Below are 26,143 nucleotides of genomic sequence, written 5' to 3' on the forward strand. Positions count from 1 at the left end.
TCTTTACTAAAAGAAAATGGTAGCATTCATCTTGAGTAACTGGTAACATAGATCTTTGGGATGCATTTTTAAAACAGATCCAGTAGACCTGTGCCGAATAAGAAAGGTAAACTATTATATAGGAAATTACTCTTGTCAGTTAACTATCTCATATAGTCAAGGCCCTATTGAAAGATTATTGGTGTCATTAGTCAAAAGTATTGATTGATTTGCACAGATACAGATTATCAAAGCATCTATACCCTTGGGTTGAAAAAATCTTCAGTTTAGGAGATTACTAATTTTAAGAGCAGTGGGAGACAAGAATACATGGACCTATAAAATAAAAGGACTCCCAAGAAGAACCAAATGATACCACCTCCTAGTCTTACACATCAGGTCCTTAGAATCCCTTAGGAATAAAAATAAAAATTAGAAATGAGTGAGTGTGTAGGTCACCCAACTACATACTACGTTACTGTATTAACTCCAGGGGCAGTCATTTTAGGCTTTCTGTGCATATAGCTGCCTTCGTGATTCAGAAAGGAAGGGGATCGGCTTTGTGCAATATCCAGGGCAAGTTGGAGATGAGGTCAACAGCTGTATTGGTGTAGGGGGTCTTTCAGGTATTTGTGGTCAGGTTTCCATGGGAAGTGGCATTCCTGGTCCCCAGGGACAGGCATCGGCAGGCCCTGTCTGTTTGCATCCCCGTTTAAGACAGTCATACTGGGGAGAAGTTAGAGGGAGGGACAGGAACACAGCATACCTGGGACCCACAAAACAGGAACATCAGGGCCTGCTCTCCTGGCAGGAAGCTCATACAGCCCAGAGCCAGGTAAAGATGTGTACTGGATGAGGATATCATTTGTCCCTTTGGCGGCATGGTGCCTGAGAATGTAAGGCGGCTCCTGGATTTGGCCCTAACGTTGACCGTCAGAGGAAACCCTGACTTATAGAGCCAGCGGTGCAGAGTTAGTGCCTCTCCCCTCCCTCCACCACCAGGCTGGAGGGCCTTCTGCCTTAATTACTGTTTTGTTTGTGTGTTGGCTCTTCCTCACTTGAAGTTGAAGTCAAACTTTAGAGTTTTTTAGGCCCAATATGTAAACCAGAAATTCCCTTCAGGAAATTTTGTGTAATAGGCTCTCTTGGCATTTCTACCTCATTTGTTTTCTCCCTGAAGGAAAGTTAACATTTATGGTCTTTTTTCCCCCCTACCGCCCTCCTCCACTTTCAGTGAGCGCATTAGCATGCGGCAGTCCAAAGTGGATAAGCTGTATGCAGGTCTGAAAGACCTTGCTGAAGAGAGGAGAGGCAAGCTAGATGAGAGACACAGGCTATTCCAGCTCAACCGGGAGGTGGACGACCTGGAGCAGTGGATCGCGGAAAGGGAGGTGGTTGCAGGGTCCCATGAATTGGGACAAGACTACGAGCATGTCACGGCAAGTACTCTCAGCAGAGCCCAAGTGGTCATGCAATGAGCTGTGGGTGTGGAACTCCATTTGCATTCCTTGTGAGCAGATAAAACACCTTAGACTCAAATTAGAGGTCGTGGGATTTAGTTTCAGTTCCGTTTTTATTGCTGGGCAACTTTGACTTAGGCTGTTTAGCCTCAGTGGACCCCTTCTCCAGTAGTAAAAGAGGATGGAGCCCCAGCAGCTTACTCAGCTGCTGTGAATAAGAAGGAAGCCTGCTAAGAGGTTTCAGAGCTAATATCTATCAAGTCATGCATACTACTATTTCTTTCCAAAAGATATTCATGTGATCAAGAAATAAAATCTTCATAATAGTCTCATTGATGTCTTTACGTCCATCTCCCTTTCAGATGTTACAAGAACGGTTCCGGGAATTTGCTCGAGACACAGGGAACATTGGGCAGGAGCGTGTGGACACGGTCAATCACATGGCAGATGAACTCATCAACTCTGGGCACTCGGATGCTGCCACTATTGCCGAGTGGAAGGACGGGCTCAACGAAGCCTGGGCTGACCTGCTGGAGCTCATTGACACGAGAACGCAGATTCTCGCCGCCTCCTATGAACTGCATAAGTTCTACCATGATGCCAAGGAGATCTTTGGGCGCATACAGGACAAGCACAAGAAACTCCCTGAGGAGCTCGGGAGAGATCAGAACACAGTGGAGACCTTACAGAGAATGCACACCACATTCGAGCATGACATCCAGGCTCTGGGCACTCAGGTGGGTGGGGGAGCTCCCAAGGGCGGTGGGAAGTTTTCTTTCCATAGAGAGTCTTTGCGCATCTCTGAGAATCTTTCTGTTCCTTGGCTGCTCAAAATGCACCTCAAAGAATGGTTGAAATTAAATGCATACGTCTTTATGCACACACAGTGGTATAATGCTGCATTTGGGAGAAGTTATTAGTCCATAAAGTTAAAAGTTTGTCATATTTGCAGACATTGTCAGATAAACATCCTCATGATTAAAATAAAGAAACCAGATGCACACACAAACACTTGCAAGTTATAGATCTTCTCAATAGGAATCTGTGTTATTGTTAGCATATGCATCCAGAATAATTTCCAGAATAATGCCTTATTATTTTCCCTCAACCAAGTTCTGAGTTACATATCTGAAAAGAGATAAAACAAGATTCTAATATTTTACTATGCCTGGTTTTTTCGCCCCCAGCGTAAAACAGTTAATACTAAGACTTTGTTTAAAAGATGTTTGACGAAGTGATGACACTGTATCAGGAAGAATCTGTAGTATAATCACTCCATAGGTCGCTCTCTAGGTTCTGCAGTTTTTCTTATTTTTTAAAAAATTTTGTTTTTAGATGAAAAACAAATTGTATCTTTTTTCCTCGTAAATTTCATGGTTCTAGAGAAAAACTCAGTTTTATTAAAGATAATAGCACTGAAAGAAGTCAGGGGTTTTGTTCTTGTCTGTTAGGAGCACACTGATAATCTAGTGCAGGGGTTTGCAAACTTCTGCAAATTCCAGATAAGTAAATATTTTCAGTGTTGTAGGACCTCCGATCCTTGCTGCAGCTACTCAGCTCTGCCACTGCAGCATAAAGCAGCCATGGACAGTATGAAAATAAAGGCATGGCCGTGTGCCAGTAAATCTTTATTTATACAAACAGGCAGCCCCGATTTAGCAGTGGTCTGACCCTCGATCTCTGCCTCATCTTTACCATTCTTTGCCGTGCTTTGGGGTTGCTTCTCTGCAGGGTCCGCCTTCACTGCCATTGTCCACTCAGTTCACCTTGATTTGCCACTTCTAGAAGCAGAGGGAGATCACAGCTGGGGTTCCGTTCAGATCGAGTATGCAGCTTTTCCACCAAGGAGGTGGAAGGTGTCAAGGGGATATTTAAAAGTGATACGTGGAGTGGCTAAGGATCTGCATCATGCATAATCTAAAAAGGCCCACCACACATTGTATGGTTTCCAGTCTTTCCTTCAGAGCTGGTGGTCTTTGCAGCTCTGTGTGAAGACTTGCCATTCAGAAGCTTGTCAGCTTCATGTTCAAAGGCTTTCACTGCACAAGGGGTCCTGGAGCACCATGTGAATGCGTAAGGGTCCATGACGATGCGGTCCAGATGTGCGGTTAGGTCAGGGGCAGACTCTGGTGTGAATTAGGACCCACCACTCTGTATTGCTGCAAGTTAAATTTATTCTCTCAACTTCAGTTCCGTGACATATTGAGAACTGAGATGATGTTTGCAAAACATGTGCCATAGCAAGAGTTCTGTGACTGTCCTCTAACCATCGTTAGACAGCAGAAGCAGCTTAGGGGAACTTTCGGAATGCCTAGAGACGGAGTTGGAACACCTTACCAGCAGCGGGTCTTTACTCTGCACCTGTAGGGTCATTTGTTTCTAGAATTTAGAGAAACTAGTAACTGTGGCTGTTTTATATTTTTACATTTCCTTCTGTTTTATGTAAAGCACATAACATATTAGTAATGCCATACATGTATAAAATATGTAACTAAAAATATGCACATATGAGGGAATGTATATTCAATCTTCATTTACTAATAGGCTATGTGATCAAAGTCTACAGACAACACTTACTCTGGATGACAGGAGCCATTAGATGTCTGAGGGGAACCTCGGGTATATGCCAAGTGAGTTGCTTCCTTGTTTTGTCATTAAATCCCTTCACTTCATGAGGCTCAGAGGGATGAGGGAGCCCATCGAAGGTGTAGCAACATCCAGGGCAGGAATGCACTCCCGCAGGCCCGACAGTCTCCACCTCCCATACCCGCAGGGGCAGGCCGTTTCCACCTGTGAAAGCGCGTGTGTCCCTCCTGCAGCTATTAACTCAACCAGGCTTATTATAACAGCACAAGGGAAGGCGCTCGGTGCAGGCTTCCAGTGCTGGTGGTGTTTTTTGGTGCCATCCTGACCCACCGCCGTCCTCTGCTCTGTACAGGGTGGTGGGACGTGAGGAAACAATACGGTATTTGCACCAAATGATGGTCTTCAGCGATTCCTCAGATCAGTGGCTAACGCGTGGGAATTTTTACTTTTGCTATCCTTTTCTACCTTGCTTTTATGTTGTAAGAGCAAATTTAAAACAGCCAGAGGCACAGAAAAGATTTTTTTCTTTTGCTCGTTTGGAGGGATTTGGTTAGTCGTATAGGAAATTTGTTTTTCAAATAATTTCCTAGGAACTTGCTCGTTGTAATTCGGGTCATACCTGAGCCATAATTAATATTTCCAAAAGTCTCTTAGACTATGGACGTCACATTTACCATGGAAAAGAAACCCTACTGATTCTTCTTTGCATTTTTTGTAGGAACTTCTTTTCCTTACTTACCACTACCTAAAATCCTTTTGTGTAGTTGGGGTCGGTGATCAACCTCCCCTCAAGCCACAGTGTCATCTCCCCTCATCCCCTTTCACCCCACCTACACCCCCCACTTGGTATATACTTGAGGATTCCCTCACAGACATCTGACGGCTCCTGTCTTCCAGGACAAGTGTCGTCTGTAGACTCTGATTACACAGCCTGTTAGTAAGTGAACACTGAGTGTACATTCACCCATATGTGTATATTTTTAGTACATTTTATATGTGTATGGCATTATTAATACCTTATGGGCTATATATAAAACAGAAGGACTTTTAAAAATATGAAATAGCTACGGATTAGTTTCTCTTGTAAAGGCATTTCTTCCCTTCTATCTCTCAAAATAAGGTGAAAGCCTATTCTTGTTTTTCCTCCATTTTTTACACAGAAAGTAGATATTATGCACACTGTCTGCCCTTTGCTTTTCCACTTAGCCATCATCTCAGAGCACTTTGTATATGAGTACACAGAACCTTTCCTCATTCTAACAGTCTATTAGGTTCAGGTGGACAGACATTTACATAACTTGCAAAGTAATTCCTCCCCGCCCATTTTTTTTCATGACTGCATAGGCGCCTCTTGTATGGACGTGCCATTGTTAATTTAACCAGTTCCTTGCTGTGGGACATTTGCTTTATTTCCCATCTTTTTGCTTATATAGACAATGCTGCAATAAATAACCTTATATGCATTTCATTCTCTAAATGTGCAAGAGTTTATGTTGGACAAGTTCCTCAAAGTGAATCATAAAATCGAAAGGACTTACATTTATAATTTTGATTAGTACTGCCCATTTGCCTTCTGCAGGAGTTGTGGCCTGTTTTCCTATCAACAGTGACTCAGCACACTGGCAGATGAACTGTCCAACTTGAAGTTTTAATAACTGATAAGTGGCAAATTAGAGTATTTTCGCATAATATCTTCTCATAAGGTCCATTTGCATTTCCTCTTCTACAGGTTTTGAAATTTAAGTTTTGAAACCTGGCAAGTTACAAGTTAAAATCTTACCTTTGACATCAATCCATTTTTTCCAACCACATTAGAAGCTGCGTTTTGTGTTTTTCAAGTTTTAACGTCCCGTTGTGAGTGCTCTTACAGGTGATACGTATGTTGTTTTTAGCAATATTATCATGTCACAATGGCAAAGGTGTTTTCAAAATGTGTCCTTCATGAGAATTTCTCATTCATGATTAAAAAAACATTGTCTTTACCCTGAAGGAGCAAATAAGGTGTTTTTAAATTTTTTAGTATCTGGAGATAAACCATGTGTTTTCTGTGTCATCCTTATATCCCGGGCTACCTCTAGGGTCGCTTTCCTGACCGACTGACGAAAGTCCCTTCCCTGCCTGCATTCCTTTAGCGTTGCATTTGTTTTATCATTCATGCAGAACTTATTAATGTGGTTCAAGACGTTTGTAGTAAACTTAGGTTTTTGTGACTCAGATCTCCCTGATGAAGTTGTGGGCTTCTTAGGGGGCAGTGGCCCCATTATGACTTGGGGTTCCCATTAGTGCACAAACAGAGCAGCTTGTGGCATGTGTGAAGGGAGTGATGGGGGGGCGGAGAGAAGGCCCCCATGTCTGACCTCGCTGTCTCCCCGCCGGCTTTGCAGGTGAGGCAGCTGCAGGAAGATGCGGCCCGCCTGCAGGCAGCCTATGCAGGTGACAAGGCTGACGACATCCAGAAGCGGGAGAACGAGGTCCTGGAAGCCTGGAAAGCCCTGCTGGACGCCTGTGAGGGCCGCAGGGTACGGCTGGTGGACACAGGGGACAAGTTCCGCTTCTTCAGCATGGTGCGTGATCTCATGCTGTGGATGGAGGATGTCATCCGGCAGATCGAAGCCCAGGAGAAGCCAAGGTAACACTCCTAGCCCTCTGGGCAGGAGGAAGTCCAGCTAACTGACCCTGAGTAATGCACGGATGGGGTCTTCTGGAGAGAACCGGGGGCCTCGCCTGAGAGCTTCGAGGCTAGAGCCAGATGGGGAGGAGTTTGGGGGGAGCTGCCACCACTTCCGTGCCTCCTGCACTCACTTGTCAGGGAATAAGGGGTCCAGTGCTGTCAAGCCCTCCCCTTTTTTTGCCCCATGTGCCACACCCTCCCAGGCCCTCCTGCCCTCGTCTGCAGAGCACATGCAGCCATGTACCTTCGGCACCACTAGCTCTGCCTCATCATTGGGATGAGCTGGCTTTTCTGAGTTCTCTGTATCTGTTAGACTCAAAACCATTCTGTCCCTTTTCATAGACATTGCTAACGGTGTCTCTTAACCCTTAGCATCTGCTTTAATGGTGTATTAAGATGATTATTTAACGTTTATTGTGTATCTTCTCTTGGCTGTGTTTCATGCAAAGCAGTAAAGAGAAGCTAATGGATAAACAAGCAGACACATATATAACTTGCAGTTCACCCCTGCCAACTCTAGCTCTCATTGTAATTAAGAAATTAACTTCACCCATATATACATATGTATGTGTATGTATGTATATATAGCAACTGTATTTCCTAGATCCGAACTTTCTGGTCATAGATTTTAATCCATGAGAAGCTCTCAGCTCTGCCAGTCATTGATCTAAGCTAGTTCTCCCTCTGTGTGTCTCTTCATGTCTGAATAAGGAAGGGATGTCAGTTGCTGTTTTGAACGCACATGTCCTGAACTTTTGGCAGCTAACTCAATGGGGTACAATTGGAGGGTGTCCCTGCTGATGATGGCTCTATACCTTAGAGAGTCTGAATTGCATTGCAGAATAAAAGTTTAAATAGAAATTCACTGGTTTTTCCAGTATCTGCATAGCACTCATTTTGAATTATTCAGGCACACTCCTAAAAAAATGAGAGTAGCTTCATTCTAAACGTTTTGCATAGCTGGTCCTGAATTATACTGTCGTCGTGCTTTAGCTGCAGTGGTCCAGCCTCAGCTCATTCTGAATCAGAATTTAAAGGTAAATTGTGTCATCAATAGTTTCCTTCAAATTTAATTATGTGTTTCAAAACCTACATATTTATTTGAAAAGCTTAATCTCCTAAAGAAGGGGTATTATTTATCTCCTTTTAGGGATGTATCATCTGTTGAACTATTAATGAACAATCATCAAGGTATCAAAGCTGAAATTGATGCTCGTAATGACAGTTTCACAACCTGCATTGAACTTGGGAAATCCCTGTTGGCGAGAAAGCACTACGCATCTGAGGAGGTAAGGTGCCATGTTGCTTTGGGGCCACGGGGTGGGTGCAGCTGGTGTTAAGATGTAAAATGATTTCATTTTGTAAGTGAGTGTGTGTGTGTGTTTACATTTTTATATACCCGTGCACATGCGTGTATATATTTCCTGTGTGTGTAGAATAAGGCAATTACTCAGATGCTAGGCATAGAGCCAGTAAACCTGTGGCACAGCAGACAGTTTTTGAAGGCCCTGAGCTGAGATTTTGTCCTCGCTCACCTTCATCAGTAGTATTCCCAGGTGATACTCCTTCTCTGTCATGTACCCTAGATCAGTTTGTTCTTTAGTGGGCGGTTGCTACTTCTAGTTATGATGATAATAATGAAGAGATAAAATGGTTAGTCTGTGTGTGGCTCTCTCCAGGGGAGTGGACGTTCTCTCATAGAGGTTAGGGCTCTGTCCCTCTCTCTCTTACCTAACGTTTGCCAGAGGGAGCCCCCGAGTCTGGATGGGGCTCAGGGCAGTGTTGGCCTTTTTGTGACAAAGCAGCTTGAGGTGGAACCCAGCCTTCCTCTCAGCACCCCGTGCATTTCTCTCCTCTTTAGTATGCAGCTAGAGTAAGCAGTCCTTAGATATTTCTTGGCTTAGTGGTGATCTCTACGAAATATGTATTTTTCGTGTATGGAGTGGCCTATCAAGGGGAAAACTGGGAAGAAATGGTATATTCTATTAAGATGGTCCGGGGATCCTTTTATTTTCACAGATCAAGGAAAAGTTACTTCAGTTGACAGAAAAGAGAAAAGAAATGATTGACAAGTGGGAAGACCGATGGGAGTGGTTAAGACTGAGTAAGGACTTACTTGGTTTTTCTTTCTTTGCTCTTTCTGGGTGTATATTGAAAGCATGCAAGTTTATTTTCTCGCTTTAGTTGATTCGATGTGGTGTTATCACTTATGATGTTTGGAGTTCTCTGTTTTTTTGTTTGTTTTTTAATGTCTTATCTCACCATTTCACACCAGGTATTTTTAAGTAGTTCCCTGTGGCATATTTATTATTTTTTGTTTATCTTATGATTGATCTCAGTGTTGTAAGTGGGATTTGGGTGTTCTTTAGGAACAGCATGGGCATGACAGAATTTGGTATCCGTCTTGGAGAGTACAGAAGCCCCCCCTCCTACAGTTATCTTTAAGAATTATTCTTGCAGTCAAGAAGATGAAAAGTTAACCTGAACAGGTTTTATGTTTGCTGCTCTTAGAAGAATAAAACAAAATAAAAGCTAATAACTATAATGGTTTTGCAGTGAACTGGGGCATCATCTTAAGTGTTTTATATATTTTTCTGTATTTATTTCCCACAGTGACCCTCTGAAGTAGATGTACTTTTAATCTCTTTTTATAAAGGAATATGTGAGCTAAAACAAAGCTTATCATGTATTGTATTAGGAATGCATTTAATAATAGGTACGAACACTAAAAGTAGCCCAACTCAAGCATTATTTGCCATACTTTGCCATTCTGTGTTTGGGGCTCTGGGCTGTCCTCAGACACTAAGAATGCTTACTAGAAACAAAACCCAAGGGGCCTTTTCTAAAAGGTATGTAAACGACCTATTGAAGTCACCTCACCTCCTTGGGCCTAGAACCTTCCTTCGAAAAAAATCCCACTTTTGACCAATCTTTGGATGAGGATTTGGTCTGTAAGTTTTGAGAATTCCCAGGGCAGGTTCAATTTAATTCAGCAAAACCCATATTAAACCCCGCTGTGAACTAGGCATAGTGAGGCAACAAGTCCCTAGTGCAGTGGTGGCCTTTTCCTCGTGGCCATGTCTGGGCTACCAAGGTGAGGAAACAGCCAGTAACTCTTGGGGGCGCCGATGCTGCCCACTGTTCATCTCTCACCCATATGGCCTCAAGCAATGCTGCTGGAGGTGTATGGCAGTGAAAGTTAGGTCAACACCGAGCCCCGGCCTGCCTTCTGCGGTGTTCCCTCACATGTGGAGGAACAGAACCCGTAAAGCAAAAGCCTTAGCCCATATCGTCCCCACTTTGTATAGTGCTACCATATCCTCCTTCCCTCTAAAAAGCCCTAGTCCCCCAAAGAAAAGAAACAGAACTACAACCCCAGGGTGATTTATGAATGCCTGCTCCATCGGCATAATCTGGTTGGTTGCGTGTGGATTGTGAATTACCGGGCCCTGAGGCTTATCTCACTCACGTAGGGCTAAGTGAGCGGACTGTACTTTCTTAGCCTGTGCTGTCCAGTGTGATAGCCTCTGTCCACGTGAAATGTGACTGGTCCAAATTGAGGTGTCCTGTAAGTACTAAATACACTTCAGATTTCAAAGACAGAAGAAAAAAACAAAACCTATTAGTAGTAATGTTTTTATACTCCTCACAAGTTGGAAATGATATCAGTTTGATATATCAACTTGTCTAAAATATGCTTTTAAATTGATTTCACCTTTTTTCTTTTCAGCGTGGCTACTAGAAAAGTTAAGGTTGCAAGGGTAGCTCATGTTACGCTTATGTTAGATGGCCCTGATATAGACTTTAAACTAGTTGGGCAGACAGCTGCCACCAGAGGGCACTGCCGTCCCTGACTGCCAAGTCACTGCTCACCAGCTCTCACCCTTGGTACCCTGTGCAGTTTTGGAGGTCCATCAGTTCTCAAGGGATGCCAGCGTGGCCGAGGCCTGGCTGCTCGGACAGGAGCCATACCTGTCCAGCCGAGAAATAGGCCAGAGTGTGGACGAGGTGGAGAAGCTCATCAAACGCCACGAGGCTTTTGAAAAGTCTGCAGCAACCTGGGACGAGAGGTTCTCTGCCCTGGAGAGGCTGACGACGGTAAGTGGCTGCTGGACACTGAGGTTCTGGGCCTGTTGGTTCTCAGGGGCAGCCTCTCCCTCCTGCTTGCCTCCTAGACTGGAAAATCCACATTATTCCTCTGTTTTTAAAAGCAGTAAGGATATTCCTGAAATTGGTGACTTTCTTGGTATAGGACCTGAGGATACTATCCGTGCCACCATTCCTCAGTCGTTTTCTGAGCACCTCGGCTTATGATCACTGATAACAGCTTCTTGCCTGGGAGTTGACTAATTGGGGTTTGCTTTTCTCTTTTGATCCGTTTTTCCTCCTGTATCTCATAGAAGCTTTGATTTCTTGGGAGCATAACCTTATAATTTTCTTCAGAATTTCAGAATTAGAATTCCCAGCACCATAACTAGACCACTGAAAAATCTCACCATTCCTGATAATCTCTTCTATCAACATAAAGGCTTTACTTAGAATAGGGCCTGTTCACTGGTGTTTTCTTTCCCAGGACACTCACACTCCTGGTAGAAAGCCAGTTCTTTATGGTTTACAAAAATGGTGTTCTTTTCTGATCTCTGTAATTCTGGGGACTTAAAATGTATCTGCATACCTTTGTGCTAAAATGGAATAATTTTCGTGCATGCATGTTGTGCATGAAATGGCTTAGTTTCAATTAGACTGTTCTGTGGCTTTTTTATGTGTTGTTTGTGTTTTGGCTGAACACAAATTACTACCACAGCACAAGAAGCCTCCTGAGAATTACTACAGCTCTGTCTCAGTGGCGTTTGAGCTCTGATGGGAGGTCTAGCGTGGACCCTCAGGCTCACTGCCTTTCTTCTTAAGCAGAGTTCAGAGCTGCATAGTTATTTAGAGGTTAAACCCAGTGTCCCTGGGGGCATAGAGACAACTCATAGGAATTCTGCCACCCCATGAAATAGGCTTGTTTCATTACTAAGGGCTCTGTGTCCTGTAGTTCTGAGTTGTTGCTGCAATTTCCGAGATCCTAATACCATTTTGCATAGGTGTTAGAGTTTCTGGTTGGCCATTGTGCTCTACTGTAGAAAATTCAGGCTGGAGGACTTCCTGGGTTTTTTAGAACGCTTTTCCTAAAAGAGGCAAAGTTTGGGGCTCTGCTGAAAGTCACCATGTTTTTCCTTAGTTGGAGTTACTGGAAGTGCGCAGACAGCAAGAGGAGGAGGAGAGGAAGAGGCGGCCGCCTTCGCCCGAGCCGAGCACGAAGGTTTCTGAGGAGACCGAGTCCCAGCAGCAGTGGTGAGTCACCAAGTTGCCGCTGGAGTCTTAGCTTTAGTGGCAAGTGAGGTTTAGGGAGCCTCTTTTCTAAGCCTGTGCTATGTGAGGCCTAACCACATGTCCTTCTTATTAATTACTTCTGTAGAACTTTTAGAGTCTGTGTAGTCCCTCCCGGATAACCTTTGAGAACACTGACTTGTCCACAGTCACATTGCTGTGTAGGTGGCAGAAGTGGAATGTGCACAGTGCCCTCTCCACTGCACCCATGTGCACGTGCCCACACTCTGAGAATGTCCATACAATTAAGTGGATGGAGTGAGCCAACCACCCACGTGTCAGGCCAGTGATTTTATGGTGATGCTTTTCGAACGTTCTGGGTGATTTTACATGAAGGACAGAAATTATCCTCTCTCTCTGAGAGGCTAATTATTTTGCTGTGGTAAGGGCTTCATGACAACCCCTACCACCGCCTTTATGGGACATGCCTGCAGTCTTACTCTCTGTCTAGGGTTGGGTTGAAACACGTGGAAAGTTTTTTTAAAAAGAAATTAAATTATGTGAAGGAGGGCTGCATATGTTTTTCTGAGAGAAAGCTAGTGACAAGATTGACTGATGTTGTTCTCCCCATGCACTCTTACCGTTTTTCTCCTCTTCTCCTTTTCTTTTTTCTTCCCCATCCCTTCCCTCCTCTGTCCTATCCCTCACCCCTCACCCCCACCCCACCTTTATCTAACAGGGATACTTCGAAAGGAGAGCAAGTTTCCCAGAATGGTTTGCCGGCTGAGCAGGGATCTCCACGGGTTAGTTACCGCTCTCAAACCTACCAAAACTACAAAAACTTTAATAGCAGACGGACAGCCAGTGACCAGCCTTGGTCTGGACTGTGAAGTTCACTACCATTTGTCAAGAACCATTCTTTCCAAATCCTGTTGGTTTGACCTTTTGTCTTCCACTTCACCCACAGTGTTACAGTTTTACTTAATTCATAGCCTTCCTTGGTTTCATATTTGTTTGCATTTAATTCATGTTTATTCGACTCTTTTAACTGATGGATGCTCAGTTGCCTTTAAAGCAACATACTTATTTTTGTTTATGTGAGCTTTTTACTTTATTGAGATTTTACAGCGAAAGCCTTACATGAGTAATTGAAATTTAATGAGATTACAGCAAAATGAAGAAGAAAACTAGAATCCGACAGGTATGACATGTCCAGTTATACTAACAGGGTGCAGTACTGCACCATATGTAGCCCCCTTTACAGAGATTATTAACCTAAAATAGTTTACTCGTAACTGGAAAGACTGGTGTATGAGGAATGAGACTTTAAGTACTAAGATTAAAACCGGAAGTCACCTGCGTGACATGCCATGAAGGATGCACTCATTTATTGAAAATGACGAGGAACAAAAAGAAGTTGGATCTACTTAGGAAGCTCTTTTCATTTTTAGATGCAGAATCTCAAGTATTTTGAGACCCTTGGATATTCATTACTTTTGACAAACCAGTTCCTCATTTTTTTCTGCCAAGTCCTGAATTGAGAATTCTGGGCTTACTTGCAGCAGGTAACGCAGCCAGTCTCAGGAGTAAAGTGCCCGCTGACTTCTGCTGCCACCTCTACCTTGGTCACCGTTGGCACCGCTGTAGTGCAGCACGTGACAGCAGTTCTCAGCATGTTTGGGAAGCCTGCCTCCTGGACTTCCAGGCCTGTCCATTCAGTGGATGACTTTAGGGTATCAAAGTGGTGTTCAAACACAGAGCAAAAGCCATCGGCTTCACCCTGATTACTTGAATGATGCACGTGGTGGGCCACCCCTAGGAGCAGTCACACACCTCCTGGCTTCAGAAGTAATTTTAGGGTGGTCCTAGATAGAAGCTTTGTTGTATATCTCGTATGGATCTTCCGATTCATTTTTCATTTTCTTAACGAAAGTGAAGTTTTTTCATGGAGTTCTCTAATAAGGAGTCCTTTTGGATGACATCTGTCAGACCACCAGCAGAATCAGACCACCAGCAGGGATTGAAAATGTTTTAACAGGAATTCTGTTCCTTAGGAGTGAAAGCTAATGAAAGAGGTGATTTCCTGGTACTGATAAAGACAAAAAAAAAAAAAAATCCATATTACATCAAAGTCTCGTGAGACACTCACTTGCTCATTTGCCATATTTAGATAATAGTGGAATCAGAAACCTGTTTTGATATGTGTTCTCCATGAGTTAAGTCTGATTTGTCTTTTCATTTCATGATGCATGTCTTTTTTTTCTTTTGTCAGGATAACATCATATAGCATCTTGTTTGTTTTTCCTTATTTCTATGTACATATCTATCTACTTGTGATTGTAGATGGGTATATAGATAGATGCCAAGCTTCTTAAATTCTGGGGGTAGTGTGCACCATTATTGGGTCTCTGCCTTAAAACACACCAAATTCCATTTTAGAAAAAAACCACTGCTTCGTCTCTGGTTTTTAAGGAGCCCTGCCGTCTGTTTCTGGCTCCAAATTACATGTGTCGTTGATCTATATGTATATGTGATGTTTCCATAAATATATGTTTAAATTTTGTATTATCAAGGTTAATACCCAACTTTGTGCTTTTTGTATTCAGAAGACCAAAAAAAAAAAAAACCCCAAAAAACCCACATAAGCACATAGGAAAGGAGTGATGTTTTGGGCATTTGTTCTCATGCCTATTTTTATCTAGATTTTTAAATTGTAGCTTGCCAGAACGAATTTATTTTTAATTACAATTGGATTGTATTAGAAGAAAAGCCTTTTTATTATTTTTAAGCTATGGTGCAGAGACTCAAGTTAATGAACATGAAAATAATGTTGCTTCATGCACTTAGAAAACCAATCAGGTGTTTCTTGTGCTACTAGTCGTCACGTTGCATTTGTGTTCACCTCGTGATATAAATATCTCGGGTGTACTCAGCCACTAAAGCACTCTGGACTAATCGCTAAAGAGAAGCAACATGGGGTCGGGGATGGGGGTGTATCCACGTGTACCCATTGTTTGGTCATAGCACTATGATTTGCTTTTGATGTTTGTCTCTAGTGGTGTGTTGTCTGTTGGCATGCTTAAGCACATGTCCATTAAAATTCATTTTGTTCCTTTTATTTTTCTTGTTTTCTTGGTTAGTGATTCATTTGCATAAACATTAATTATCTCTGCATACTGGTTTGGGGTTTTCTCTTTCCTTCTAACTCCAAAGAAAAAAATTTTTGCTGCAGCATTTCCCCCAGAAGAGGCTTGCCTGGCCTTCACCTACCTACCTTGAAGTCTGACCAAGTATGATAAAATTTAGCCTTTTAAAAATAAATAGTCCTCTGTCCAGGTCATTGTTGTCACTAGCAGTTTTCGAGTCACATCTGCAGCACTAATTTTTTTTTAACCTGATTTCTATACACACTAACTCCATGTCTCCCTGGACTCATGCCTGGCTCAGGCCTTCCAGACCAAACTCACACTTCACCCCCACCAGAAGCTTCCTGAAATCTCACACCACCAGAACAGATTTGTCAACTTTAAAATCCACTCCCTTTCTTTTGACTCAGAGTTTTATTTTCTTTTCTTTTCTTTTATTTTTGTTATTTCCCCTCTCCTTTAAAAGTGAAAGAGAAACATTTAAAGAGCGTATTGCTCATAAGCACATGTTCACAGGCCGTCACTTACAAGGCCAGCGTAATCACCATGCGTCCCCCCACCCCCCACCCCCCACGCCTTTCTTCTCTAAGAATCCGTTTTCCACATTGCTCTACAGAGAAAGCATTCCAGTCAAAAAACACCCTTAAGTTGCATACCCTCTGGTCTCATCCTAAACCCTGATGCTAACAGTGATAGTTTGTATAGATGGAATATATAAACTTGGGACTCCTGCCCAGACACTTAGATAAGACCTAAACAAGAGATCCAGTTCCTGAGAGTTGACATATCTGAGTGTTCAAGTAGTGGTGGCCAGTCTACCGTTACCCTGTTGGGGTTGTCGCTGCTAATTTGGTGTCATTTTGGTTCTGGGCAGCAGTGGTGGGGGACATATCTAACGAGCGTTGCCATTGACACCTCCATGTTTGTCCGTGTGTGAGGGGAGCAGGTTGTCTGTAACCCACTGCAGTGTCAGCCGCACCCAGCTTTAGTAACGCGTTGATCCCACGCCCTGGGCGTGCCAGCCGGGGGCTGCTACAGTTAATGGTACACAGTTGATGGTACACAGGCTGAAAGCGATAATGACTCGAGACCCTACTGCATTTCCCAAGCCGCAAAGCCATGAGGGTTACAATATAAATGAGCTTGGGAAGGAACAGCTCCCGAAGACGTCTCCAGCCTGAAGGGTCAGAGCCGCTGGAAGCCTGGCTGTCTCTGGGCTTCCTCGTCTCAGTGCAGCAAGGCTCCGTGATCAACCAACACGTGATGGGGAAGGCCCTGGTTCTGTCTTTGTTTGGGGGTAAATAGCTGTGTGGTGTTGAGTGACTGTGATTGGCTTTTCCAGCTCCTTTAACACAAACTACAACCCACTCACGATACAACTTCGGCAGATGTGGTTAAATTGATGTTTGTTGACTTGCCTCATTTCCTTCCAGCTCTTAAGTTCCAAAGTCTAACTGGGATGGTAGATGTGAAGTGCATGATTGTCGTCCTAATTTCTGCATGTGTTTATGACGATGTGTTGAGGGGAGCGGGGAGGGGAGAGCCAGAGAGCATTTTCAGAAACCAAAGGTCTTTCCTTGTCTTTGGGGGAATGCTGTGTAGTTCTGATAGAGTTGTCTATCGATCTGTTTGTGAATGCCCTTTCGCTTAAACTTCTAGCCCTTCTGGTGGCGTCCTTGGTTGTAAGGTGGCTGCTGTATAACGTCCACTCTCTCATATTTAATATGTGTGATTGTTATCGTTGTCCTTTTGTTTTAAAGTAACCATAAGAGGAAATGATCTGAGTTATATTAGAGAAAATGGATTGATCAGAGGAGCAGAGTGCAGTAAAACTCATACTGGCATTTCGCTTTTCTCATTTTCCCATAAATGGGCGGGCATTAATCCCTTCCCACCTTCTAATGTCCTTGGTGTCCAGCTGGCTTTCTGGGATGTGCAATGGTTTTACTGTACTGCCTCGATCTGTGCCAGGCATTTATACACAGCCACGTGTGCGAGTCAGTTAGAGCGTATGTGGTTACCCCCTTGAATCATGGGGTTCGCTGACTAGCCTCTCTGCTGTCCCTAGATGGCAGAAACAATGGACACAAGTGAAATGGTCAACGGCGCTGCAGAACAGAGGACAAGTTCAAAGGAGTCCAGTCCCATCCCCTCCCCCACCTCTGATCGCAAAGCCAAGACTGCCCTCCCTGCCCAGAGTGCCGCCACCCTGCCAGCCAGAACCCAGGAGACGCCCTCGGCCCAGATGGAAGGCTTCCTGAATCGGAAGCACGAGTGGGAGGCCCACAATAAGAAAGCCTCAAGCAGGTAACAGCAGCAGAGGCTGAGGCAGTAAGACCGGGAGTCGGCCCATTAAAGGTCAAGGCAGGCTGGTCTCGAGGTGGGAGGGGAGTGCGCGTTCACGTAGTCGATTTGTTCATAGCTTCCTAGGCATTACATTCTTGGGACTGACATTGAAAATTGGGAGTAGATGCTTCTTCTTCACTGGGAGAGGAAGTTAAGTGTGGATGGAGATAACAAAAAGAGGCCTGAGCCGTTCACCCAGAGAGGGAATGCTGCTGGACTAAGGCTGGGTCTTCCCTGAAGCGAAGTGATTTCGTTGTGGTTTTCCTCTTCGTGTGATTTTTTAAAGACATTTGCTATTTCTCCTGCCTCGCCTCCATATCAGTCTTAAAAGTCATCATCTCCCAGTAGCTCTACTTTCGTTATCTCTGTTATACAGATGAGGAAACTGAGGTCCTGAGAGGTTAAGGAGGCTCACTGTCCTTAGACACCTAGTAAATGGCATAGGTCGGGTGAAACTCGTGTCTGACTCCACAGCCTATGTGCTTAACCAGTAAACCAGACTGCCTGGGAGCACCATGTACAGTTGTGCAGGTCGTACGTTAGTTAGTCCCGGAAATCCTGTCTAAGCTGCCATCCACACTGAGGACACGTAGATTTATTTAATGCACTCAGATGGCTGTAAACCATCTTGTTCTAATAAAATCTGGGTTACCACGGTTTGCCATGTCATGAGGAAAGGCCACCTTTTTCCAATTCATCCAGAGGTATTGTAAGTATTGATGGCCCTGGATCTGCTTCCCTGTCAGGTTGCCAGCCGCAGAAAGAATGAAGCTGAGGTGGGGCGCTGCTTAAGGATGGGGGACATGTTTCATATGGGAGAGTATCACAGCAAAGGATCCAAACACCAAAAAATCCTTTCCTGTCAGAGCCAAGAGTACCTTTATTGAACAGAAGAAGGCACCATGTCATTGTTGTAGTAGTGCCTGTCCCCTGCCCCCACCCCCAACTCCCTTTCCCAGATGCAGAGAGAAAAGTTGGCCTCAGAAACCTGCTGCCATAGCAGCGTGTGCTCTATCCCAGGAGTCCACAGAGGCATTTGCTTCCTTTTGTTTAGTTCCAGCAGATTTTAGCGTGGGCTTTCAGTAAAGAAGCTACAGCAGTCGTGAGGATCATTTTCATATTAATCAAATCCTTAATTCTTCAAGGGAGTGTGGTATAGAACCTTGACATTCCTTTCTGTACTGCTCAGGTCCTGGCACAATGTTTATTGTGTCATAAATAACCAAGAAATGGGTTTCTACAAAGATGCAAAGACAGCCGCTTCCGGGATTCCCTACCACAGCGAGGTTCCTGTGAGTTTGAAAGAAGCCATCTGTGAAGTGGCACTTGATTACAAAAAGAAGAAACATGTGTTCAAGCTAAGGTGAGAGTCGCTGTGCTTCATGGGTGCTGGAGAGTGGGTGTGTTTATTCTCTCTCTGGGGGTTGGTTTTGTTAGATACTGTGATCACTTGGTTCTTCTCTGCTATTTAAAAAGTCACCAAGAAAATGACAGACCGGTTTGGTACACATCTTTAAAATCTTTGGAGACTGGTCAGTCACCAGTTTCCCTGCGATTAATGGCACAGTCAGACACTGAAGAACAGATGGTTTTGTTTTTATAAGCTGGAACTTATTGTTCTCTAAGAGAAGATGAGCTATTCACATTTCACAGTTTAAGTTTAGGGGGAAAGAAATAGTTTCCCTGTTTTTTCAGCTTATCCAGACTCAGGAGATGCTGTTCTATGCTCATAGTTTTCTGGTGATGGGTCAAGTGAGTTACCCTGGAGCTGGATGGAGACAAACAGGAAGTGAGGGTGTGGGGCCTGGGGTGCCGCGCTTCCCTCACTTGCCCAGCGGGTGCTCCAGCTGCCTCTGGAACCATCTAGCTCCAAATGTCTCTGCCCTGTAGAACACGTACACCTCCCCCAGAGTGGATCTAAGCTCAGAAGTTCTGCTTATACTTGGAAATGGTCAGAAAAACCATTTTCTCTTCTAAAAATTTAAGAAGTGTTTGTGTCGGGTGGTTAGGATGTATGCTTATTTTAATACTACTTTGATTTGTTGCTTTGGGATCTGAAAAGCTTTGGTCCTCGTTTGCAAGTGTGTCTCGCATCAGTTGGACTAGGCCAAGGACTGACTGCAAATGAGAGTGTCAGATGGTGTGATTTACTAAGCTCTATTGATGAACACTGGAGGGCTCTTCAGGACCTGGAGCACTGTTCTCTGTAAGACAGGGCACAGACAGCCTGGCTCCCTGGCTGCCGCCTCCTCTTGTACTCCCTTGTTGCACCTGTAGAGGGTCGGGGTATTGGCAGAGGGTATTACCCTTCTCCCCAGTGGCAGTGCTCCTTTCCTCTTGACAGCAGTGGAGTGAATGAGTGAGTGACCAAGCCAGTGGCTTCTCGGTGTCCCAATGATGGCCTTGCAAGGACAGTCTAATTCCAAGACTTACATTACAAGAGAAATCTACAAGACCATTTCTGTATGTCTCTTCAGATACTTTGGTTTTCGTAAATGTGGAGGATACAAGCTCAGAAGCAGAATTTCAGAAGGGCTCATAAATTTTAAAGACTTTTCTCTTAAATTCAATACAGAGCAGTGGTCAGGCATCCCACGTGGTCTTTGCCACAACAAAACCAGATGTTGCTTCATTTGGGACTTTTTTTAATCCTTGCAGTGGATGGAAATATCAGGGTGCCTGTGCGTGTTCTGATGTCCAAGGAGCCACAGCTGGGCCTATGCAGGCCCCAGGCATGGTCGGTGTTGTGTGCAGAGCTCTGATGGGCATTTCCAGCGTTATCCACATTGCCTGCGTATATCCCACATAGGATATGGAAGTTGCGGGAATGTTTTTTTCCTTAACTTATTTTGTGACATACTTTCTTCCTTCACATTACAGACTAAATGATGGAAATGAGTACCTCTTCCAAGCCAAAGACGACGTAAGTTTCTCAGATTCTTCCCTCTCAAATACTTAAGAGTTTGCAAGTGCTTGTGGCATGATAAGCTTTACTCATAACGTCCTTTGTATAGCTAACTGATGATCAGTGATGGCTTCGGGCATCTGGTCTCCAGTCACTGATACTAGAAGGTGTTCGGTTCTCTTTTTGTGCGTTGTGCGTAGAAGGCAGCATCTGTCATCGTGCTGTCTCTTTGCCATGGCAGGACATCTAGCCCAGGGTCCCTTGAAGTCCACGGAGGAGAACTTGCCCACCCTCTCTCCATGGATGATGAGGCACAGTGAGGTGCTCCCAGGACTGGACGTGGGTCTCGATGCCCCATCAGGAGCCTCCCCACTGCACTTCACTGTCTTGAACTACCCATTTCATGGTTGTGCTCCACCTTGAGGGGGAAGAGGGTCAACTGATAAGAAAACAGCATGTGTAATGCTTTAAATTTGAAAAGCTTCTGTTTAATCTACACAGTGTTATATGTCAAATATATTTCAATTAAAAAAAAAAAAAACGAAAGGGAAAAAGAGCAACTTCTGGGGTGGGACCTGACAGCCCACAGGTGGAGACCCGTCTTCCAGCTCTACCAGGTTTGTAGTGCCATGTCCTAAAGTAATGACCTGCAGGTACTGCAAACTGAATTCTTAGGAGAGTTGAAACATATTCAATCTACTGATGAAGCAGAGGTTCATTTAGGAACTGCTGCCCACCCCTGAGTTAGCCCTGTTCCCCAGCCTTTGACTGACAGGCTCAGATGGTTGTGCAGTTGCAGCAAGAGCATTTTGTGCCCATCCCTCTTCTTTGTCCAGGAGGAAATGAACACTTGGATCCAGGCCATCTCCTCCGCCATCTCCTCTGATAAACACGAGGTGTCCGCCAGCACCCAGAGCACGCCAGCATCCAGTCGGGCGCAGACCTTGCCCACCAGCGTTGTCACCATCACCAGCGAGTCCAGTCCCGGCAAGCGGGAGAAGGACAAAGAGAAAGACAAAGAGAAGCGGTTCAGCCTTTTTGGCAAAAAGAAGTGAACTCCTTTCCTTCACCTCCTGCCCTTCTCTTCTTACCTTTTCAGTGAAATTCCAGCATGCAAGCTCAGAACCAACACATTACTCTCTGTGCCTAATGTTCCTCAATGTGGTTGATTTTTTTTTTTAATTTTTTTTTTTTTTTTTTTATTTATAGAGCATTTCTTGGGGAGGGGGTAGGGAAAATACACCTAAACACTTTATCTCCAAGTTACAAAAGTTTGAGGTGCAGAGGGAAGACCAGATTTTTTTTAAATGAAATTATATAGATTAGATCTCAATATTTAAACTGTTCCTCAATTTTGTGAGGCTGTGTTGGAAATAACTCGCCTCTAGTGCTGTTGGTTTGCAAGGCAGCGGTGCTTAAACAATATTTCCTGTGCTCACCAGAGACAAAATGTACCAATTTCCTGACACCATTCTCTTCCATTTACTTCCAGTGGTTACCTTGAGTCTTGACTATTAGAAGCACCCGGGATGGGACTAACTTTAATTCAACAGATCGTGTATTATGATCTCGCTGCAGCATACTGCGGCTCCATGTTAACTCCACAGACCAAACCGTTTGTACCTGGCAGCACTCACTAACACGCACCATGCGGCTTTTCTGCATCACCGCGACGACGGTCAAGAATGTCGGTATACAAGAAGGAATAGAAAACTGATACTGTTTTAAATAATCTGTAATTTCAATTTTTTTTTTTTTTTGCTGAAATACATTATATTGTATGTTTGAGATAATTCTAGTACAAAGTATAATAAAACTAGATGTATAATAAACCCTTTAAATCATTGGTTAAGTGTACAAGTGGAACTGAAGCATTTACTGGACAAAGTAATGTTACTCTAATGGTTACTTGCTCGTGCGTTGCCACACTGTGTTATAATTTGCTTCATTACCTTGCTATTTGATACATAGTGTGCATTTCTCTCTCACTGTAACGAATTGTAATGACAAATTTTCATCTTACTGCACAATCAAAATGGCATTGATAGGAATGAACTCCAGAGGCTGGGCCTGAGCAGGAAGGTGGTCACTCAGGCCCGGTGCTCAGTTGTATGACCTGTACCTCTCAACTTTTGCCCTATCTGTTAAATATATGCTATGTCATTAAATGCTTTTAAATCTAGCACAGTGGGTATTGTTGTTTTTCCTTTCCTACGTGTACTCCATGTAAGGAAATTGCAAAGCAAGAAATAGCAAATGGGAAACAATTAGATAGTCTATCTGGGTTTCTGTCTTGTGTTTTTGTACACAAATGGTGTACCAGCTTTGAAAACTACAGTGAACAGAATAATATATATGGAATGTTTTACAGCTACACATCCAGGTTTTAGCCTTTATTCGTGAAGAAGTCATCAGAGAGCTTGCCAAAACTGAACTCTGAGGCAATTTTTTTTTTTTTTTTCGTAAAGGGCCAGAGATAGATAGTAAATACTTTAGGTTTTATGGGCCACACGTGTTGAGACTCTGCTGTTGTGTAACACAGAGGCAGCCACTGACAGTGTGTGACTTAACTGGATGTGGCTGTGTTCCAGTGAAACCTAGTGGACACAGATTTGAATTTCATATAATTTCTACATGCCACACAATATTAAAATATCTATATATATATATAGATATGTATATCTATATATATATATATATATAGACAATGTAAAATCTATATTTTATACAGATCATTCAAAAACAGACAATAGGCCAGATTTGACCCATGGGCCAGTTGCTGATGCCAGCATGGGGTCATGGGTTAGATTTGTGTGTTACAGTTGTCCTATTTTATCTGTCGTACTGATTCCATGTCATTTACATGTTTCCTTATATAAAGAAGCTGGATACTAATATTACGGATTTTCAGTAAATTATTACACAGAGGTCATTCCTAGCATGACATCAGTCCTGGGCTTCACAGCTGAATGGCATTGGAGCTCTCTGTGACCGCTAGGTGAACTTAGACCCCACCGTTATTTCCTCCCCTGCTTCTCACATGTACCCAGTGCCGTTTATCTCACCGTGACACGCCCTTGCCCTTGCCTTGCTCAGGATTAGAATTAAGTTGTTCAATTCTCAACAGAGGGACCTATGACCAAAATGTTAAGAAAAAGCATCTTGGAAAATAATAATTGATTACAGCCTTGACTAAGCCAGGCAGATGGCAAGCAGGCCACACTCAAGTAACCAGCAACTCAATTCCATAAAAAGTATAAATACATGGAACGTTTTGCACATAATTCTAGGGGTTCAGTGATCCCTGACTTTGTAGCCGGGGTTTGGCGGTGCTTGCTCTCCTTGCTATAACTTGCTGAGGATCCACTGAGGCCTGAGAGTCGAAGATGATGGACAGTGGGGAGGAGACACAGCGAAAGAAGACCAGTTTCTGTGGCCCGTCAGGGCCGACGTCAGCAGGTATGATTAGAACTCCCAGTCCAGACATCGTCACTATCAGAAGTTACAATCTGTATGTATAGCTGTGAACTTTGATCCTGTCACGCAAGTAATGGATTTTTTAAAATCCTACAGTATTGGAGGATTATACTCATTTTTATTTCTATAATGTACTATTTAATTTTTAGCGATACAGAATGGGTGATAATACTGGCTTCTATACATTTGAAAAGTGAGATGCCTGTAAAATAAGACTGTCAGGATATAAAATGGGCATGCTTGATTAGTGAAAAGCCACCTTAGTCATATTTGAACAAGTTGGAATGCATCTTCAATTTGATGGCACCTTAGTGTTGTGTCTTCTTGGGGGTACTTAGCGTGTGATGCTTCTTACAACCCGTGGCATATTCCATTGGGTGATGGGTGCATTTTTATCTTCTCACTGAGTTTTTGGCACTTTTAAGATTAGTGATATATGAGGGTCCTGTGATATTTTACTTCTGGATACATTGTTTTCATGTGTTAGTAGAAATACTTACATACTTAGGAAAAACAAGATAAATGAGTGTTTGCCATTATTTGAACTGACCTTTCTAAGCATGACCCATAACCCAGAAAGTCATAAAAGAAAAAGATAAAATTCCATCAAAGCTCAAGAATTGAACGTCACGGTGAAATCTTTCAGTTTCATTTACCAGTGTTAACCGTCAATGAAATTATCCTTTTTGAAACTTAAAAATGTTCCCTCTTTTGGTCGGAGCCCTTTTAAACTGCGTTCTGGGTCCTTGATAATCCTGATACCTTCCTCCCTGTCTGGCATGACAAGATGTCCCAGGTTCATCCAGTGCATTTCTTGCTCCTAGACCTGCAATCAGATTTCTCTAGAAACCTTGGCTTCCCTTAGTGGAAAGTGGTATTCCAAAACAATAATAATTTGTGTGCTAGCAATCTTCATTACTACCTACTGGGTTGGTCTTTGTTTCTAGGCATATCAGTAGGTAGAGCTAAGAAAAAATAGCTCTAGTTCATAATTCAGGATCGTAGGGGGTCTTTTGTTTTGTTTTTTTACATTTTCTGTATTGTAATCTTTCACTCAGAATCATGGCTCTGAAGGATACAGGGGGCATAGTTTTAGAAGATCCTACAATTACTCATGTGCTTTATCCCATGTTACACACATGAACTCAGAATAGTAATACTAATAACTGCATCAGTATAATTACTGAGGTTTTTTTTTTTTAGTCTTTTGTGTGTGTTTGAATTATTGCTTCACATACAATTGTAAGAAATTAATTCGACACCTTTTACCCAGTTTCCCCCAATGGTGACATCTTGCAGAACTGTACTACAGCATCACATCCAGAATGCTGACATTGATATGGTCAAGACACAACATTTCTATCCACACGAGTCAGGAGGATCCCTCCTGTTGCCCTTTCACAGCCAATACCTTATCAATCTTGCCCCCTCTAGCCTCCGACACCACCAGTCTGTTCTCCATTGCTGTAGATTTGTCATTTAAAGAATGTCGTATAAATGGAATCGCCCACAGTGTGACCTTTTAGCACTGACTTTTTCGCTTAGCGTAATTCTCTGGAGATTCACCAGGTTTGGGGGTGTATCAGTTGTTCCTTTTCTGAGTAGTATTCCATGGTGTGGGATGTACCATAGTTTGTTTTTACCACTCACTGAAGGACAGACATCTGGGTAGTTTTCAGTTTTTGAATACTACAAGTAGAGTGCTGTAAACATTTATGTGCAGGTGTTTGCGTGAACATACATCTTCATTTCTCTGGAATAAAAAGTGCCCAACAGTGCTGAGAAGGACTTTTAAAAAACATATTTGCACGTGTTCTCCACTCTCCTGTTCACCTCCACTTTTATGTCATTTTGGTACAGTGTCTGAGCAAATAGTTCCTACTCTGCTCTCACCCTCTTAACCCTCATTTTGTCTTAGTTTATAGTTAATGCTCACCACCAGTCCTCATGCGGGTGTTTCCTAATCATTTTGGTTGAAGCTTGTTGCCTGGGTGGTAGTGATGTGTGTGTTTTAAAAATTAGTTTCTTCTTACAATCCCTGAACTGCACCCCCACCCCTTTATTTTTGGCCAGTTCTCTGGGTCAAGCACTTAAAAGTGAAGTGCTCTTTTGTTGCTTTCAGGACTGAATAAAAATTTCCCAAGGGGGAAATAAATGTGACCTTCAAAGTTTTTCAAGAGTTAGACTCAACTTTAAGAATGCAGGCTCCCCCTAGAAAAATGAGTTTTTCAATATATTAAAATAAAAAAGGCTGTGAGAA

General features: G+C 43.3%; 1 protein-coding gene across 4 annotated transcripts in view; it reads left to right on the forward strand.

Annotated features, from left to right (window-relative positions):
* Nucleotides 1–22,588, forward strand: part of SPTBN1 (spectrin beta, non-erythrocytic 1) — a 180,130-nt gene extending 157,542 nt beyond the window's left edge. For 2 of the 4 annotated variants that reach the window (XM_036224202.1, XM_036224204.1), the window contains 12 exons: nt 1,214–1,418; nt 1,802–2,176; nt 6,410–6,654; nt 7,847–7,985; nt 8,716–8,800; nt 10,598–10,794; nt 11,921–12,033; nt 12,749–12,812; nt 17,224–17,462; nt 18,691–18,864; nt 20,382–20,424; nt 21,243–22,588. In XM_036224202.1, coding sequence (XP_036080095.1) covers nt 1,214–1,418; nt 1,802–2,176; nt 6,410–6,654; nt 7,847–7,985; nt 8,716–8,800; nt 10,598–10,794; nt 11,921–12,033; nt 12,749–12,812; nt 17,224–17,462; nt 18,691–18,864; nt 20,382–20,424; nt 21,243–21,461 — 2,098 coding nt within the window. In that variant the 3' untranslated portion in view covers nt 21,462–22,588. Of the gene's footprint in view, nt 1–1,213; nt 1,419–1,801; nt 2,177–6,409; nt 6,655–7,846; nt 7,986–8,715; nt 8,801–10,597; nt 10,795–11,920; nt 12,034–12,748; nt 15,128–17,223; nt 17,463–18,690; nt 18,865–20,381; nt 20,425–21,242 lie in introns of those variants that run through there. The other 2 variants (XM_036224203.1, XM_036224205.1) reach the window with 2 other exon arrangements.
* The last annotated feature ends 3,555 nt before the right edge of the window (nt 22,589–26,143 follow it).

The sequence above is a fragment of the Rousettus aegyptiacus genome, unplaced genomic scaffold (assembly GCF_014176215.1).
Source record: "Rousettus aegyptiacus isolate mRouAeg1 unplaced genomic scaffold, mRouAeg1.p scaffold_m13_p_7, whole genome shotgun sequence".
Taxonomy (NCBI): domain Eukaryota; kingdom Metazoa; phylum Chordata; class Mammalia; order Chiroptera; family Pteropodidae; genus Rousettus; species Rousettus aegyptiacus.